This window comes from Nelumbo nucifera, chromosome 7, assembly GCF_055504915.1.
Source record: "Nelumbo nucifera cultivar China Antique chromosome 7, China Antique-T2T, whole genome shotgun sequence".
Classification (NCBI taxonomy): Eukaryota; Viridiplantae; Streptophyta; class Magnoliopsida; order Proteales; family Nelumbonaceae; genus Nelumbo; species Nelumbo nucifera.
Genome location: NC_142655.1, coordinates 24,745,810 through 24,763,635, shown reverse-complemented (window position 1 = coordinate 24,763,635; position 17,826 = coordinate 24,745,810). Strand labels below are relative to the sequence as shown.

Below are 17,826 nucleotides of genomic sequence, written 5' to 3'. Positions count from 1 at the left end.
TCTAATTCTTCTTCTTATTCTCTGGAAGAAGGGTTCATGAAGCCATGAAAGGCTTCAACATCCCGGAATTCCTGAGAGCTTCGTTTTTCACGAAGGTCTCAGCTCTCGTTCTCATTTCCTTTGCTCTGTTTTACCTCGGAAGGCACTACTCAGATGGGTACCAACAGCTCATCTTCTTCATCTCCCGCCAGCAAAACCCAGTTATTGCTCAAACCCCATCTGTGGCTCTTTCTCCCCACGCCAACAAAACGTTCAGTCTTGCTTCTATCACACCCAATCAAACTTTAGAGACGACGAATCCCCCTCTGCCACCACCACTGCTACTGACATTGACATTGCCGCCGCCACCACCGCCGGCTGTGGTGGATAAAACGGGGATTTTGGATGAGATTGGAAGATGTCGGAGGAATTTGAGGTAGGTGAATTTGATTCGAAGTTGATTAAGAGTTTGGGCAATTTGAGTCGACAGGATGGGAGGGGGGATGACGGAAATGGTGGCGGCAGCGGAGGAGGTAAGGCTAAGCTTAGGATTGAGAGATTTGAGCTGTGTCTGGAGAGTATGACGGAGTATATCCTTGTTTAGATAACGTAGAGGAGATTCAGAAGTTGAATTTGACAGAGAAAGGGGAGAAGTATGAACGACATTGTCTGCGCGGGACGAAGTGATTTGCTCCTGGAAACATGTCAAGGAAAAAACCGGATCTGATGCTGAGGAAAAATACAGAGACGCAGTGAACAAAGCGAGGGAAAAATATTGCAGAGGCAGAGAACATCAACGGTGGTAATCCTCGATCTCCCTTTCTCTCCCCTTATCTCCGCTACTGTTTGTGTATCGTGAGGTCGAGGAAAATGAATAGTATTTTTCTCATTACAAGGGTAATATGAGGATTAAAAAATATTGTAACGGCGGATTTTAACTGAGGTCTTTATAATTTACCTAAAAAAAGACCAATGATTTTTAAAATCGGATCGGATTAGATGATCGGACCAGAAAAATCGAAAATCAGTCATCCGTTTTTCTCTAAAATCGGATTTTCTCCTATAACCGTTGATTTTTATCAGCGAACCGTTGAACCGGACGATTAATCGTTCGAACAGTCGGACCGTTCGACTTGATAACCAATCCTGACCGATTCGGTTTTAAAAACCATGAAATGACCATTTGCGCACTGGACCCGGAGAGTGCCGAATTGTGGCCGCTGACGGCTCTGTGGTCGTTGAACGCGACGACACCGTAGGTAATAATAATGCCAAAAAGTGAAAAATCGGGTAGGTGGTAATAAATCGGCAAGCCCCCAGCCCACGCCTCACCATCGTTCCATTCCAAAAAGGTAACGTTGCATATTCCAAATCGCTTTCTACACTCTCTCACTCTATTGTATTTGCTTTACTTCACTTACAATGGATTTCCATTTACTTCTTCCTCTTCCTTTTCTCGTATTTTAGTTTTGCTCCGACCCAAGAAAAAGAAAAAAAAACCGAACTTTCTTGATTCTTTGTACTGTAAACCAAACTATAAGAAATTGGATTCCAAAATGGTCATTTAATATAGATTGAACTGTTTACCAGCAATTGAAAATCAAAATTGAACTGGGTCCTTACAATTGTGTTTAGTTCTGGCATTTACATTTTGTTGCACCAATGTGCTTTGTTTTTCTGGCGAGTTTGTAGGGTCCATTCATCTTCTTGTTTCTGGGTTATGCCTAGATTTGATATTTTGGTTGTTTAAATTCTGGGTTTTCCTTTTTTTCTGGCCAGATTAACCGATTAATGGCGGTTTCGGCCTTCAAATCAATGTCTAAGAGAGGAAGCTTGGGAACTCCTTCCACCAACTTAGCTTCTGCGGCAGAAAGTAATTCAGAGAACTTGGGTAAGAAAGTTCTGCATCGAAGGTCCAGAAGTGTGAGCGCGTTCTCGAGAAACTCTCTCGAAACACCCTCTTCGTCACAGTTGCCATCCACGGACAAAGAGGAGTTTTTGAATAAAAGAGATAATCCCCTATTCTGGAGCAGCACATCACCACCTAGAGGTTCAACTGAAACGGAAAATGTTATTGGGATCGCCAAATTCGATTCAAGTGCATCCAGATTGGGTAGACCGGCTTCGAATGTTTCAGATACTAGAAGAGGGAGATCGGTTTCGAGGAACTCCGGTTATGTGAATACGTCGTCCGGTAACCGAAAGGAAGTAGGTCGAAGTTTGTCGAGGGTAGACACGGGAAGACGCCGACGGTCAGCGTCAAGGGGTCGTTATGGGAACTCTGAGGTTTGACCTTCCTTGTTCCATTGAAATTCCTGATCTACAAATAGTTGTTTCTATATATCTTTCGTTATTAGTTTTCATCTTGGCTTAGTTCTGGTCTCGGAGTTCTGGTTCATGACTATATTAAATTGTTGTTAGTTGTATTTACAGAGTGAAGTGGAACAAGATTATAATTTATCATCAAGTATAAAAACAAGAAACAACGGGAATTTGGGTCGTAGCATCGAGAAGAAAGATAATTTAATCACAAATGCTTCTGAATTGTCTGATCAAACAAAGAATATGCAAACATGGTCTAGCCAGCATCCACTTTTGGAGCCTTCTGATGGTTTGATTGTAAGTTTGTTGGAGATCTTGATTCCTTCTTGCTTAGGAAATTATAGAAGAACTTGTGCTATTCAGTGATCCTCATTTTTTTATTCTTACTGATAAAAAAAAACGACTCTCGTTTTTTGTTTTGTTTTTGCTTGTTTCTGTCTTTTACACAGATTCCAAATTGGGAAGATGGAATTTCTACACGTTCATATTCAGAAGCTGAGGAGAAAACAATCAAGGCTGTTTTTGAACAGATGAAGGTAGATACTTTGTTTCTTTGCCCTTGGTTCAGATATAATCACTCAAATAGCAATACATGGCTTAGTGAAACTCCAATCCTGAATTGTAAGATAGTTTTGTCTACTAATTTTTCTTTTCATGGTTTTTGTTTTCACAGAATAATCATATATCCTGATAATTCTCTTATTTTTTATTTGGTTATATTTTAACTTTGTTTTAGTTTCTCAGTCTCTCCAGAGCCCTGCCAGTGATGCTGGTACAAGCGGTATATATGAGACTGTTCGATCAGAAGTGAGACGTGCTATTTCTGAGGTTCAAAATGACCTAGAAAATGTAAGTTTGCATGCTTGAAAGATGTATTACTTTCCTTGACATTTTTATCTTAGTTTGAGAGATGTTTATTTGTTTATGAAAAACTCCAAGCTGCCAAGTTTGTGGGTTGTGTAGCTGTTGAAAACGTACTACATAACAGAGATACACTTTCTGACAAAAAGTAAGAACTGTTGAATTTGTAAATGCCATTTTTATTAGTAAACAAGCAGTTAGAAAAGGAACTTCCCTGTTTCTGAAAGAAACTAAAATTTTAACCTTCAAGCTACAAGGTGTACCATGAAAGTTGCTGGAAAATTCTGACAAAAAAATCATGGAAAATGGATAGAACACCAACAGAATTCATATCATGTCAGCATCAGAAGGTTTTAGTAAATCCATTTTTGTTTGATGAAGGAAAAACTTTACAACATTGATAAATATTGCCTGACTTCTTTTTTTTTTTGATAATTGAAGTATGATTTTATTAGCAAGATATGAGAACTATTACAAGCATCCCAAGGAGAGGCATGAGGTGCGGCCTCTCCTTACAAGAGAAGATTACATTTTAAACACTAGAAAGCAGATTATAAAGCAGCCCAGTACAGATTTTCCCTGTTAACCCTTGTTTGACAAGACAATCAGCCAAAGCATTCGCTGACTGAATTGGGATCTGCTCCTCACATAGCGCGCCTTACACCGACTTCACAGCCACATCCCACCCTGTAATTGGAACATCTCCCCATGAATAATAAATTCAAGGATGGGAGATGTTCCCGATGTGCGGCCAGGACATACTGTGAGGTCGGTGTGAGGTGTGCAGTGTGAGGAGCAGGTCCGGACTCTCGCTGACTTACCCACCCAATGACAGCTAATATTCATGTTTCTTGTTAACCACTTGGCTTTCTTTCTTTCTTTTTTTTTTTTTCCTTTTTTTGATAATTGAAAAGACCACTTAGCTTTCTTTAAGAGATCCCTATAGCACCAAACCACTGAGTCCGAATCTGCCAGCTACCCCACAACAACTTTAGAGTCTCCTTCAATTATTAGATTTTCCAGACCCAACTGATTTGCAATTTGAATACCTACTAATAGTTCATCCTAATAGTCTCCTAAACCCACTGGATCAGAGAATAAGGCTAAAATGTTGCAATCTTATCTCTCACTACTCCTATTCTAGAAGGTCTTGTGTTACCCTGACTACTTCCATTAAAATTCAACTTTACACTTCCGTCAGGAGGAGGAACCCACTCTGCATAGACCCTATCCATTCTGGAAGTGCCAACTGCCATAGCTGATCAACTCCTCCAGAGCTTATCAAAGGAAAAGGATTGGAAGGAATCCATAGCTCTCAACCAATATATTGTTCTTGTCAAGATGCAATCCTTGACAATTAATAGACTTATTTCTTTTTCTTGAAAAATTCTTGCATTCCTTTCTTCCCAAATTGTCCAGAGGGCAGCTGCTCTAATACATTTCCATATGCTCCTCCCTCTTTTAGTGGGCCACACAAAAAAGGATGGATTGAACAGTTGATTTACATTTGTAGGTGAGTTCCACCTACACCCAAACAAAGCAAAAATCCAATTCCAAATAGTTGCAACAAAGGAGCAGAATATTAGTAAGCGCAAACAATCTTCACCATTAGCTTTGCAAAGAAAACTCCAGTTAGGAGACAAACACATAAAAAACCTTTTCTTCTACAAACGGTCTAAGGTATTAATTTTTCCAAAAAAAAAAAAAAACTAGCAAAACACCACAATTTTAGAGGGAACATGCCTAGTCCAAACCTCCTTAACCGAAAAAAACCCTTTGACCAGAAAAAGAACAAAAGGTCTTAAAGAAAGAAGCATAGGAGAAGGAACCTTTTGGATGGGGGATCCAAATCCGACTATCCAGTTGAGGGGTCCAAACAGACATTACCAAGAAGAAGTAAAAGGTCCGAGACATACTCAAGTTCATTGTCCCTTAAACCTCTTCAAAACCCAAAATTCCAATTTAAAGACAGAGGGAGGACAGGAGAGTGGAGCAAGTTAGAAACAACCTTCTTCTTAAACAAGGAATGGAGTAAAGAGAGGGAAAGAGGTCCTTGAGAGGTGAATTACCCATCCAAATATCTTCCCAAAAGAAAACAGAATTACTAGAGCGAACATCATACTTGACAAAATTCAGAAAAAGAGGAAGAATGCCACGAATTGCTTTCCAAGGTGTAGACAAAGTAGCCCGGTGTGATACTCTAGCATCCCAACCATTTTCCAAAGACCCATGCATACTAGCTATCACCTCATGCGCAAGTCTCTCTCTCTCCAACGGCCATTTCTGTAGCCACTTCCCGAATAGAGATACATTCTTAAGGACTAAATTGTCTATTCCCAGTCCACCTTCTTTCTTGCTCCTGCACACTAATTCCCACCTTATTAAATGGTCCTTTTTCTCTTCCCCTAGTTCCCAAAGAAAGTCCCCCATCAGTCTCTCTGGCTTCTTGGCCTCCCTAGCAGGAATTCTAAACTCTGAGAGGTAATAAATCAAAAAATTAACAAAGTTACTCTACCCCCCTAGAGAGATAATTCTTTTTTCAAGTCACCAGCCGCTTTTCAAACTTTTCCAAATTTTTTTTTGATAGATCAAACTTTTCCATTTTTTCTTTTGATAGAAAAAACTTTTCAAAAATTGGAGTCAAAAAACAGATCTCCTAGGCCTATGTAGGACATAGGCCCGGAAGTAGGACAATCTAAACACTTTGCACAGATTCAATATTAATACCCATAACACAACTTTTATCCAAGTTTTATCTTCAAATTGGATAACTCTCAGTGTTTTATCAAGCCTTTTAGGTTGCTCACCTTACTCAAATCACCCCTTCATAGAAAATTATAATGTCATTAGCAAACTGGAGATGGGTTATCAGAACTATATTCCTGCCTATCCTCAAATCCTTCATCACATCTTCCCTATCAGCTTTTGTGATTGATCTACTAAAAATATCAGCTACAAGGGTGAACATAAAGGGCGATAAAGGGTCTCCTTGCCTTAGACCTCTATAAACTAGAAAGAAATCCTTGACCACACTATTGACCAACACTGAAAAATGATAGGAACTAACACAACCCTTCACCCAATTACACTACCTTTCTCCAAAACCACAACTCCTTAGTACCTCTACTAGGAAGTTCTAATCCACCAAGTCATAAGCCTTTTCTAGGTCCAACTTACAGAAAAAACCCTGTTGGCCAGACCTCCTATTTCCTCCACTCATTCATTGGCTAATAAAAACTGATCAGTTATTTGTCTCCCTTGCACAAAGGCTCCTTGGGCTTGACTAATAAAAGAGGGCATAACTTCTCTTTTCCTCAAAGAAACACCTTAGCTGAAATTTTGTAGATACTAGTCACTAAAAAAAAAAAAAAAAACTAATAGGCCTGAAATCTTTAGGGTGTTTCACATTTACCTTCTTAGGGATTAATGCTATGAAGGTGTCATTGACTCTAGGGCTGACTATGTGCTAACCTTCAATCTCCTTAAATACCTTAAATAAATCTTCTTTCACCACATCCCAATAATCCTGATAAAACTGCTTGTCTAATCTCTTCTTGGTTTACTGTTCTCTTTCCTGCTGGTTGACACATGAAATATGGGGTTTTAACTTCCTTCTTCTTAGACTTTGGCCCCACATTCTGAACTCTGTTGACAATCATACTCCCAATACCTATTGAATGCAACCATGTAAGACCATGGGGAACAACATTGAAATTGCCTACATTGGATATGAACTGCCACCCTAATGGAAATAGAGTGAATATCCTTCTTCTCATAATGAGTTTGGTGTCAGAAGATTCTGTACTTTCTTCCTCCACAGATACTTCATAGAATGATAGTAAAGAAGAATCTCAATTAAATGTCACAAAGCATGGGAAGCAGGGCTGACAAGAAGAGATGCTTCATCATCTCTTTGAAAATATACCAGTGCTACATACCATGTCTTTCTTCTTTGTCATATGGGATTCAAGGAAAGGATATAATTAAGTCCTAGGATGATCTTTTGTTCATGAGGATTTGTCTCTAAAGGATAGAGAGAATAGTCAACCTGAGTACATTGTTATGGAACTTGATAGTTACTCCTTGAGTGGATGGTCAATTGATTCTTAAAGAAACAAGTTTCATACTTTAGCGAGATATTGTAGGACCTTATATACAGATTTAGATTCCCTTTAATTGTGACTCCTCTAGATATGAGCTTCTCAAAAACCTGCAAAATTTACAAACAGGAATGATGAAAATGCTGATAGAATCTTTCAAGAGAACAAGAAATAAGAATGGAAAAAGAAGCTTCTGAGGCTCATACATGATTCCGGTTTCATGAAAGATTCTTTTGATGAGTAATTGAAAATGCTTTTTGAAGATACCAAGTGAAAGTGACTGAAATCTTCTGGCACTAAAATTGTATCCACCAAGTTGAGTAAAAAAAATATTATTTAAAATCTACTAATACTGATATGAATCAAGAATATATGCAAATTACAAGGCAAGTTATTTCTAATTTTAATTTTTTATTATTAGTAACTAAAACTTATTTTTCCTTTCTCCAGTTTCAAATATGTTGGCATTTCCAAGGAAATTTGTTGTTATAGGGTAATATGAAACAAATTATACACTTTTGCATATGATATTATTTAAGGAGATGCATAATGCATTATATCAATCCAGTTATAAACTTCAATTTATTTTCTGGTAACACATATATACTTTTTTATTACTTATTTTCTGTTTTTCTTCCATGCTTCTTATAAACCAGGCTATCAGGAGGAAGAATCCTTCCATTATTGGAACAACCAATATTGCTGATATACCTCCAGAGTTGGTCAATCCTGATGCAGTTGAATTAGTTTCAGACATCAGAAGGGAATATGCTAGAAAGCTTGAGGAGGTAACTTTGCATTACCTCCAACTTTTAGCAGCAGACTGAAATAGAATGGTATAAGGATTTGTGTAGTGATGACTGTAGTCCAACTCTAGTGTTAAGAAATACTTGAATGATAATTGAGCTTATTATTAGGCAAAATTTCAGAGCATTGTTTACACTTTACATATTGTCTTGTGTAAAGAGGATCAAACTCCAAGTGATGTTACATGAATTCAGGTACAGATATGGGAAATATGCCTGTTTCAGGAGTCATTATCTCTCTGACCCCAAATTCTGTGATACAGGGCCACAACTGACCTGTGAACTTTGGCCAAAATCATCATATTATATGGAAAAAATTTCCAATCATGTAAGTGTTGAGAGAACTGTTTTTATGTTAAGTCTTGGGAGGCAGGGTAATCTAGTAATTACCAAAAGATAATAAGGGCACTCCAGTCCCAAAATTATCATAAACAGGGGCATTATTCAACTTCCACTTACTTTATATATATATATATATAGAGAGAGAGAGAGAGAGAGAGAGATTAGACTCTAATCATCTCTTCTAAGAGAGGTTTGGCTGTTTTCTCTTAGCCCTAATCTCTCTTTCTCTTCTCTCCCTCGTCTCTCTCTTCTTTTTTTTTTTATCAATCTCTTCTCTCTCTTCTTCCTGGTCTATACTAATACAGCTCTGTTACATGGTATCAGAGCAGGGAGATTGGGGTATCTCGTTCTTTCTACTCCATCTTATTCCCTTTGAACTGCTCTAGAAGTTACTTTTGTGGCCAACTAAACCCTAGTTCTCCTGATCGACCTAGGGTTTTCTCACTTTCTGTTTACTAAGTGATCTGTGATGGGTCTAACCATCACAGTTGGTGGTGCAAGTGATGTGTGAGATGAAAACCCTCTAGTGGGATCATTTCAAGAGGGAGCTGTGATGAATCTGTGTGAAGACATCGATTCAGCAGTGATTAAATGAGCAAAACAGGTGAGGTACTGAAGTGACTTGTGATAGTAGATATTGCGAATGAAGGAGTGAAGTGATCAACCCAGCAAAGTGATAGATACAGGTGTAAGGGTGTGCGTAAACTTCTTAATATTCAGTTTGTGAATCTGTGATTTTCTAGAATTATTTCAGAATTGAATTGTTATTGATTTCATAATTTTCGAGTTGAGTGAAGGCCCTCATTAGGTTTTTCACATCTGTTATTGTGAAAGATACGGATTCAAAACAATCTATAGTTGTTACACCAGACTTTATTTCTGTTCAAATGACCAATATTAAGCTGAATCCTGAATGGGAGTGGTAATAACTATGCAATTTGGGCTAAATCTGTAGAAGTACGCCTTACGGCTAGAAAGAAGCTGAAGTTTATAGCTGAAAAGAAACCTGCGGCTAACAGTGACAACTATTCTGATTGGATTCAAGAAAATGCCCAAATAGAAAACTTGGTTATGGAATTCAATGGAACCTAAAATTAGTAGTCCACTGATATTTTATATACAACTAAACAGATATGGGATCAAGCAAAAAGAATGTATTCAGGTAGCAATAATGTGACCTGGATTTATCAGTTATTTTAGTCATTCTTTAATCTTCAACAAGGTGACAAGTCTCTTGAATAGTACTATTCAGATATGGTGGGCCTTTGTGAGGAGTTGAATATGTACCAACCACTCTCTAGTGACATTGCTGTTCTAGAAAAGCAAAGGACGGAACTTTGTGTCACTAAGTTTTTATCTGGGATTAAAGCTGAATATGAATCAGTTGATCTCATAACTTGAGTAGTCCAGAGTTACCAGATTTGGAGGATGTGTTTTCTTGTCTTCAAAGAGCCAAACTGTCTGAGAGCACATCTATGATTGATTGTGCAGCATTTACTGTTACTGGAAGTGGAGGTAGAGGAAGAAGAGGTACTTTTATGGGTGACGAAGTGGTAGCCAAGGACAGCATAGACAGCATGGGGGTAGAGGTGATCTTGGTTCTAGAGGTGGTTGTGGACATGGTAGAACCACATCAACCAGATTCTATACACATTGTGGGTTAGAGGGCCATACTATTGGATATTGTAGAGATTTATATTGTAGGCTGTTGAAGAACAAAGGGAGTTATGCTAATCAAGTGTCCTACCATGGTGAAGAGTCCATTACTGCTCAAGTGTCGGCTCCAAACAATCGACCGGAAAGTGAAACTATAGCCATTTCCAAGGAAGATTACAATCCTTTGATAGCTTCTACTGTACCATCTCATGCTTCCACTGCTACTCTTGCTCAGACATCAGGTATTGGTTCCACCTGCTTCCTCTCCCCCTCATCTCCATGGGTCATTAACTCTGGAGCAACTGATCACATGACAGGTACTTCAACTAACTTCCCCCAATTTAACCCTTTACCTTCATCCTCTCGGTTTGTTACTCTTACTAAAGGTGCTACATCCCAGGTATCTGGGGTTGGCACAGTTAACCCAACACCACAACTTCTCATTTCTTCTGTTTTACATGTTCCTCAATTTTTGTTTAACCTTATGTTTGTGAGTAAACTTACTAAATCACTAAGAGGTAGATTGGTGGAGGAGTTGAGTCTAGTGGATTATACTATCTTCAAGGTAATTTGGGAAGTGCAACATTTCAGTCCTCATCTACTGGTGATTCTTTATTTTAGCTACATTGCCAACTGAGTCATCCTTCAGTGCAAAGTTTACGTGTCTTGTTTTTGTCTCTTTTGTCTGATGCCACCATTGATTGTGATGCATGTCAGCTCAACAAACATCATCGCGTTCCGTTTCCTCCTCGGAGCATTGGTCGTGTGTCCAAACCATTCCAGTTAGTTCATTCTGATATTTGGGATTCGTGTCCAATAGTGACATATTTGAGGTTCGAGTATTTTGTCACTTTAGTAGATGACTTTTCGAGAGTAGCTTGGTTGTATTTGTTGAAAGGCAAACCAAAGTTATTTTCTGTATTCAAGTCATTTTTTATGGAAATAAAAATCCAATTTGGCTTCAATGTTTGTGTTTTGCAATATGATAATGCAAAATAATGTCTTCTCCTTTTTCCAGTTTTCTTGATGAACATGGTATCTGACATCAAACTACATGTGTTTCCGCACCTCAATAGTATGGTGTGGCTGAACATAAAAATCATCATTTATTGGAAATCGCATGAGCATTACTAATTCAGATGAATGTTCCTAAAATCTATTGGAGTGATTCTATTCTCACAGTTTGTTATCTTATCAATCGGATGTCATCCTCTGTATTGTAGAATCAGATTCCTTACTCTTTTTTCTTTCCTAACCTCTATTTCCTCTTCCTCTTCGTGTCTTGGATGTGTTTGCTTTGCTCATCTTGTTGGTCATTAGATGGACAGACTTGAACCTTGGGCTGTTAAATGTGTTTTCTTGGGTTACTCTAGAACACAAAAGGGATACAAATGCTACAGTCCTTTGCTTCGTCGTCATATCATAAGTGCAAATGTCACATTCCATGAGTATATTCCCTACTTTTCTTCTCCTAATGATTCATTCATGTATTCACTCATGATGATCCTCCTCTTCCTGTTCATATTCCTTCATATATTCAAGCTCCTATTCTTGTCCCTCTTCCTCCCAAACCACCTCTTTAGCAGGTTTATCTTAAAAGGAGAGCAACAACTCAGCCTTTACCACCATTTGCCTTGCCGTCTACTGATCCTGATGCTGTAATGCCAACACCTTTGCCTTCAGATATTGATTTACCTATTTCTCTCTAGAAGGGTAAGGTCTCTTGTACTGCACATCCTATTACTACCTTTGTTTCCTATCGATCTCTATCACCTATAACTCGTACATTTGTCACATCTCTTTCCATAATATCTATTCCTAAGTTTGTACAAGAGGCCTTATCTGATCTTGGGTGGAGGACAACTATGGAAGAAGAGATGTTAGCTTTACGTTAGAATGGTACTTGGGAATTGGTTCCAATTCCAGATGGTAAGAAAACTATTGGTTGTAGGTGGTCTATACTGTGAAGTTTTAGCCTGATGGGATAGTTGAGAGGCTTAAGGCTCGTCGCCAAGGTTTTCACTCAAACCTATGGCATTGATTTTGATTAGGGGTGGATCCGTGGAAACAAATTGAGCTTTTCACGAGCTATTCGAGCTCAACTCATGAAAAGATCGACCTGGCTCAGTTTAAATTGAGCTTCGAGCCGAGCTTGAGCCTGATATATAGGCTCATTTACTAATTGAGTCGAGCTTGAGCCTAGTAAAGCTTGGCTCATATATATATATATATATATGAGCTAATATTTTTATTTTTTATATGTATGATAACAAATAATTTTTCTATATTTATTTTTTATTTTTCATAAGAATCTTGGCTCATAGTCAAGCCGAATTTGAACTCAAGTTTCTAGCTTGAATCGAGCTCGAGCCTAACATTGTTTTGGCTGGCAAAATAGCTTGGTATTCGGCTTGGCTCGGCTCGAATCCATCCCTAATTTTGATGAAACCTTTCCAAGATTACATCTGTGCAAACAATTATATCCTTGGCTGCTATTCATCATTGGCCATTATATCAACTTGATGTTAAAAATGCTTTCCTTCCTGGTGAACTTGTTGAAGAAGTGTATATGGAGCAACCACTTGGGTTTGTTGTTCAAGGGGAGTGTTAGGAATGGTTTGTAAGCTAAAGAAGGCACTATATGGGTTGAAATAATCTCCTTGAGCTTGGTTTGGTAAGTTTAGTGATGCAGTTATTGAATTTGATTTGCATAGATGTCAGACTGGTTATTTGGTGTTTAGTAACACTTCAGATGCATATTGTACTATTCTTGTGGTCTATGTGGATGATATTGTAATAACAGGGAGTGACTCACAAGGGATTAGCAAGTTGAAGATGTTCCTGCAAGAGAGGTTTCACACTAAGGATCTGGGCAAACTTCGGTATTTCCTTGGGATAGAGGTTATGAGAACAACCATACAGATTTTATTGTCACGATGTAAGTATACTCTAGATTTGCTTGAGGAGACAGGTATGTTGGGATGCAAACCAGCTACTACAATGGATCCCAACTCTAAAGTATTCTCAGATCAAGGGGAATTTGTTGATGATCCTAGTCAATATAGAAGGCTAGTTGGGAAACTGAACTATTTGACCATCACATGCATCACACGCCAGATATCTCTTTTGCTGTTGGAGCTGTCAGTCAGTTTATGAGTTCTCCTCATATCCTTCATCTTGAGGCAGTTTTCAGAATTCTACGGTACCTTATGGCATCACTGGACATGGGAGTAATCTACAGAAATCATAGACATTTGAGTATATCAGGTTTTACAGATGCAGATTGGGCTGGATCACCTATGGACAGGAGATATACCACAGGATATTGTACCTTCTTAGGTGGAAATTTAATTTCTTGGAAAAGTAAGAAACAAAGTGTGGTAGCAAAGTCTAATGCTGACGCTAAATATCAAGTTGAGTCGGGCAACAGAGGAGTTAGTGTGGCTCAAGAATCTTCTTCAAGAAGTAGTAGGGATTCCTGTAAAACTTCCCATGCACTTGCATTGTGATAATCAGACAACCATTCATATTGCCTCTAATCCGGTATTTCATGAGAGGACAAAGCACATTGAAGTAGATTATCATTTTGTAAGGGAAAAGGTTCAAAATGGTGATATTGATACCATTTGTGAAGACAGGAGATGAACTAGCAATTTTGTGAACTAAAGCTTTACACTCTAATCTTCTCTTCTAAGAGAGGTTCAGCTCTTTTCTCTTAGGCCTAATCTCTCTTTATCTTCTCTCCCTCGTCTCTCTCTTCTTCCTGGTCTGAATACAGTTCTGTTACAGTAAGCAAACTATATCTGATGTTTTAGATGCAATTCCATTTACAGGTGCAAGTTGGGCTTGGTTAAGTTCAACACCAACCCAATCCAAGTTGTTGAACCCCCAACATGGCCTTTTCAGATTGGGTAGGGATTGGGTTGGGTTTGGAATGATCTGATTTCTTTACTTATTTTGCTAAAATGTTCTTTTTCTTTGAGTTAAGATTAGTGGATTAAGGTTTACAATTTTAGCATTATTTTATGTACAAAGATAAAGTTATGTTGTTTTAGGAGTATTATACTTGTATCAGACCAGAAAAGTTTTACCTTCAAATTAAAAAAATTGTTGATGAATGCTTTTCTTTTTTTTTGATGAATGAGAATGATGCTTTTTATTGAATATCCAAACTTGACATGAGATACATATTTTATAAATGAGTATTTTAGTCTATGGTCCTTTTTTTAATTCTTAATTAGTATTATCCATGAGTGGATATTGTTTTCCAACTTGCAGTCACAGGAACGGGCTAGGAAACTTCGTGAAGACCTGGCTGTTGAGGAACATCGTGGGCAAGAACTCAGTAGAATTCTTAAAGAAATACTTCCAGATCCTAAGGTGCCAAACATTCATAAATCACGACCAAGGAGAAGAGTAAGCTCTGATATTCTTGTATACTGAACCAGTTATCTTTTCCAGACAAGCCTTGTAAGATACTTCCCAGTAGGCTTTGGGAAAGCATATGATCCATCTGACCATCCAACCAACCCTTTTTCCCAATGTTTCAAATATCATGTTGATTAAATGTGAGTATCATCTGCTAAGTAGCATTATTTTGGGTGGTGAAAACATTTGGCCAAAGTGAAGTATATTTATCTGATAGCTTCACATTTGGTCATCACATTCTTGAATAAATTGAAAGCTATTGGGTTTATCTTATATTATATGTGCATCTTCAGAGACCAGGAATATCTGACTTGGCTATCATGATTTCTCTTGGCTCCCAGTATGAGTTTGACATGCTTCCCTTCAATCATGAATTACTCACAGAATAGCATCGAGCGTCGAAAGATTTCAAAGCGTCTCACTGAAGAAGCCATGAATTATTTTGATGAGTGTGTATCAATATCAACATTTGATAGTTCTGATTTCTCGTCACCAGAAGACCCACCGCCTGTTGTCACTTCTTCAGTTAGTGATGGTAGATTTTTTGCATGTGGAAGTCCAAGTGCCTCAACCACCTATTGTTCCAATGTTCATCTCAATCACAAGAAGGTACCTATCGCTTAAGTAACTGGTGTTTATTATTCTGTCCTAAACAATCTCAGAAAATGGTGAACTATTTGATTATTTATATGATCCTCTGTTTTTCGTTCTATTCAAGTTTGAGTTATTTAAATTAGAACTATTATAAATATGCATTTGTTTGTAACAGCAAACAGGTAAAAGAAAAATGGGGATGTGTCCCTTGAGGGTCTTCCTGTAAACAATTCTTCTGTTATTTGTAGAAACATGATGTCAAAGCATTTATCTTCCACCAAAATCGTTCAACAACTTTTTCCCCAATATCTGTTTAGTTTTAAGGTCTCATTGTCAGCAATTCTCCTGTTAATTTTTGAATCATAATGCCAGAGAACTTATCTACCACCCATAATAGATATACTCCCCCCCCCCCCCCCCCATTAAAGAAATTCAATTTGTAAACATGAGAGTTATGGGAAATAGAATAAGTTATTAGCTTTCAATCTATATGATATACAGTCTGTATAGATACAGGTAAGTTGGCAGAAATTTTCATACAGTTTGAAACTTCAGGCAAGCTTGTTGGATATTTCATTCCATATTTCAAAACCATGACCCCAAATTAAAGAGGACAACTCTATTGTTCTTCTATTAATCTTGAAATATATGCTTGCAGGAATCAGCAAATCAAGTTGAATGTACCCCCAGTCATGAGGTATCTGTTTTAACAGCTGGCAGCAGTTCTGAGGAGCCAAAAAATGATCAAGGGAGTTTAGCAGGTATCAGAGAACAAATGGGAACTTTTCGGTTCTCATTTGCTCATGAACCAACAGAAACTCTTGGTCTTCACCATGACATAAGAAATTATGTTAAGAGGTTTGAGAAAGAAATCCACAAAGATACTGGGGAATGTCAAATTGCAAGATCAAGCAGCTATGATGCAGATGACTATAAGTTGCAGGTTTCAGCTGAGAGCTTGTTGTTTGATAAAGTGATTTTTAAGAACAGAATAGAGTCTGGAAGTCTGCTTCTCTGCTTTGGTGGTATAGCAATTTAAATCTACGTGTTTACTTCTACTCATGTAAATCTAAAGGTTGTGGGAAATTTGCTACATGCATGTGAACTTGTTGAGTTGTAAGATTGGGTGGCTTGCGTGTATGTCTGTTATTCCCTTCTATTAAGTAAAAGGAATTAAATTTAAGAGGGGTTTTGTATGCTAATTGGTATACCATACAGCTATCTAAATTTAATTCAAGCTGAAGATAAACTACAAAAATATTAGACTGATTTGAAATGTCTTTTATTCATTTGAAATTTTGTATTCTTGAATTTGAGGGGTGTTCGACATGTATGATTTTGTTTTTGCAGCATCAGCAAAAATACATTAATTTTGCTGATGAAGCGGATTTTTATGTTCGAAAAAATGAAACCAATCATGTTGCTGAATATCCCTTAGGATTGGGGTGTAAATGTGAATTGACATAAACTTCCACTGTCGGTTTGCATTTACACACATTTGTTTCTCATGTAAAAGTGGACTAGTGTAAAATTTCACGCCCAGTTCACTTTTTCAGCTGTTTGTTTGGGATGTAAAGTTTACATTGAAAATCAATGTAAACAACTTTTTTGTTTGACCTTTTCATCTTAAATTGATATAAATGATACATCGATTTTATCGACGTACATATATATTGATTCTCACTTCAAAAATGTCTAATACCCCAGAAAACTTTTAACTGATGAGCTTTTACACAATGGATTTTCCTTAGACTGACTTTTACATGGTGGATTTTTCCACCGCATTCCAAATACAGCCTAGGCCAAATCTACCAAAAAAAGCCATATCTATAGGTGTTAGAGAAACCTAGGTAAAACATGGCAAATCCTATAGTTATAGCAGTTAATACCAAGCTAGATGATTTGATTCATGTTGGAGGGAGATTCGGTTTTAAGGAGAGTGACCAAATAGCATGATTCATCCCTCATTTTCTATGCAATTCTCAGTTCCCAACAACTTTTCTGCAACATTGCTACGAATTGGTTTCGGAAAGCGAACACCGATAAATTCCATTTTACCTTTTTTATTACTATTTTCCAACAATTCATAGCTATAAAGAAGAGAATGATGGATCCCATAACCAAATTTACTATCTAACATCTAGAGTCACTTCTATAAGGCAAAAATTTGCTACAATGGATTAAAAATTTTGCATTCTAAATGCAAGGCCTATGTCACCAGCTATGTAACAACATTTCAGGTTGAAACTACCCTAAATATTCCCACTCATAAGGGTCTAGTTGAAGTGTCTATGACCAAAAAATAAAGATTGAAGAGAAAAACAAGATAACAAGATGAGGAGTTATACTGTGTAAAGCAGTGAAAATCTCATTCAAGCCTTTGAAGGAATTGCCTGAAGATGTGTTATGATTGCTCAAGGAACAATTTTGACCAGAATATAATGATGCCACTTAGGAAGTTCAAAGTATTGGAATTGCAAAGAGCATCTGAGAGGTAATTTTAAGAGTTGTATTATGATACACTTTGGATGGTCATAGATACAGTGGAAAAATTAAGATTTGCATGGATATTCTAGGAAAACCTCAAATAAATCCTAATAAAATATTAATAACACCAAATATGAAATTTAAATGACTAAGCTATATACACATAAGAAATCTATACTTTAATAGTTTTGAAGTGTGAACTATGGGGATACACTTGGTAAATGTTGAAAAATGATGGAAAGTATATCTCA

The 17,826-nt window shown here is 37.5% G+C and overlaps 1 protein-coding gene across 4 annotated transcripts; it reads left to right on the top strand.

The window, feature by feature from the left end:
* The first annotated feature begins 640 nt into the window (after window positions 1-640).
* Window positions 641-16,346, top strand: LOC104593480 (uncharacterized). Of its 4 annotated transcripts, none has more exons than XM_010253348.3 (9): window positions 641-781; window positions 1,759-2,265; window positions 2,401-2,598; window positions 2,751-2,837; window positions 3,046-3,150; window positions 7,919-8,050; window positions 14,345-14,482; window positions 14,879-15,103; window positions 15,747-16,346. In XM_010253348.3, exons 2-9 carry the CDS (start codon window positions 1,771-1,773, stop codon window positions 16,125-16,127), a joined length of 1,761 nt encoding a protein of 586 aa, XP_010251650.1. In that variant the 5' UTR covers window positions 641-781; window positions 1,759-1,770; the 3' UTR covers window positions 16,128-16,346. The 4 variants fall into 4 exon arrangements, with proteins under 4 accessions (XP_010251650.1, XP_010251651.1, XP_010251649.1 ...); XM_010253349.3 differs by lacking the exon at window positions 641-781 and adding an exon at window positions 1,172-1,331 and having other exon boundaries at window positions 2,413-2,598; XM_010253347.3 differs by lacking the exon at window positions 641-781 and adding an exon at window positions 1,192-1,331.
* Window positions 16,347-17,826: the final 1,480 nt, after the last annotated feature.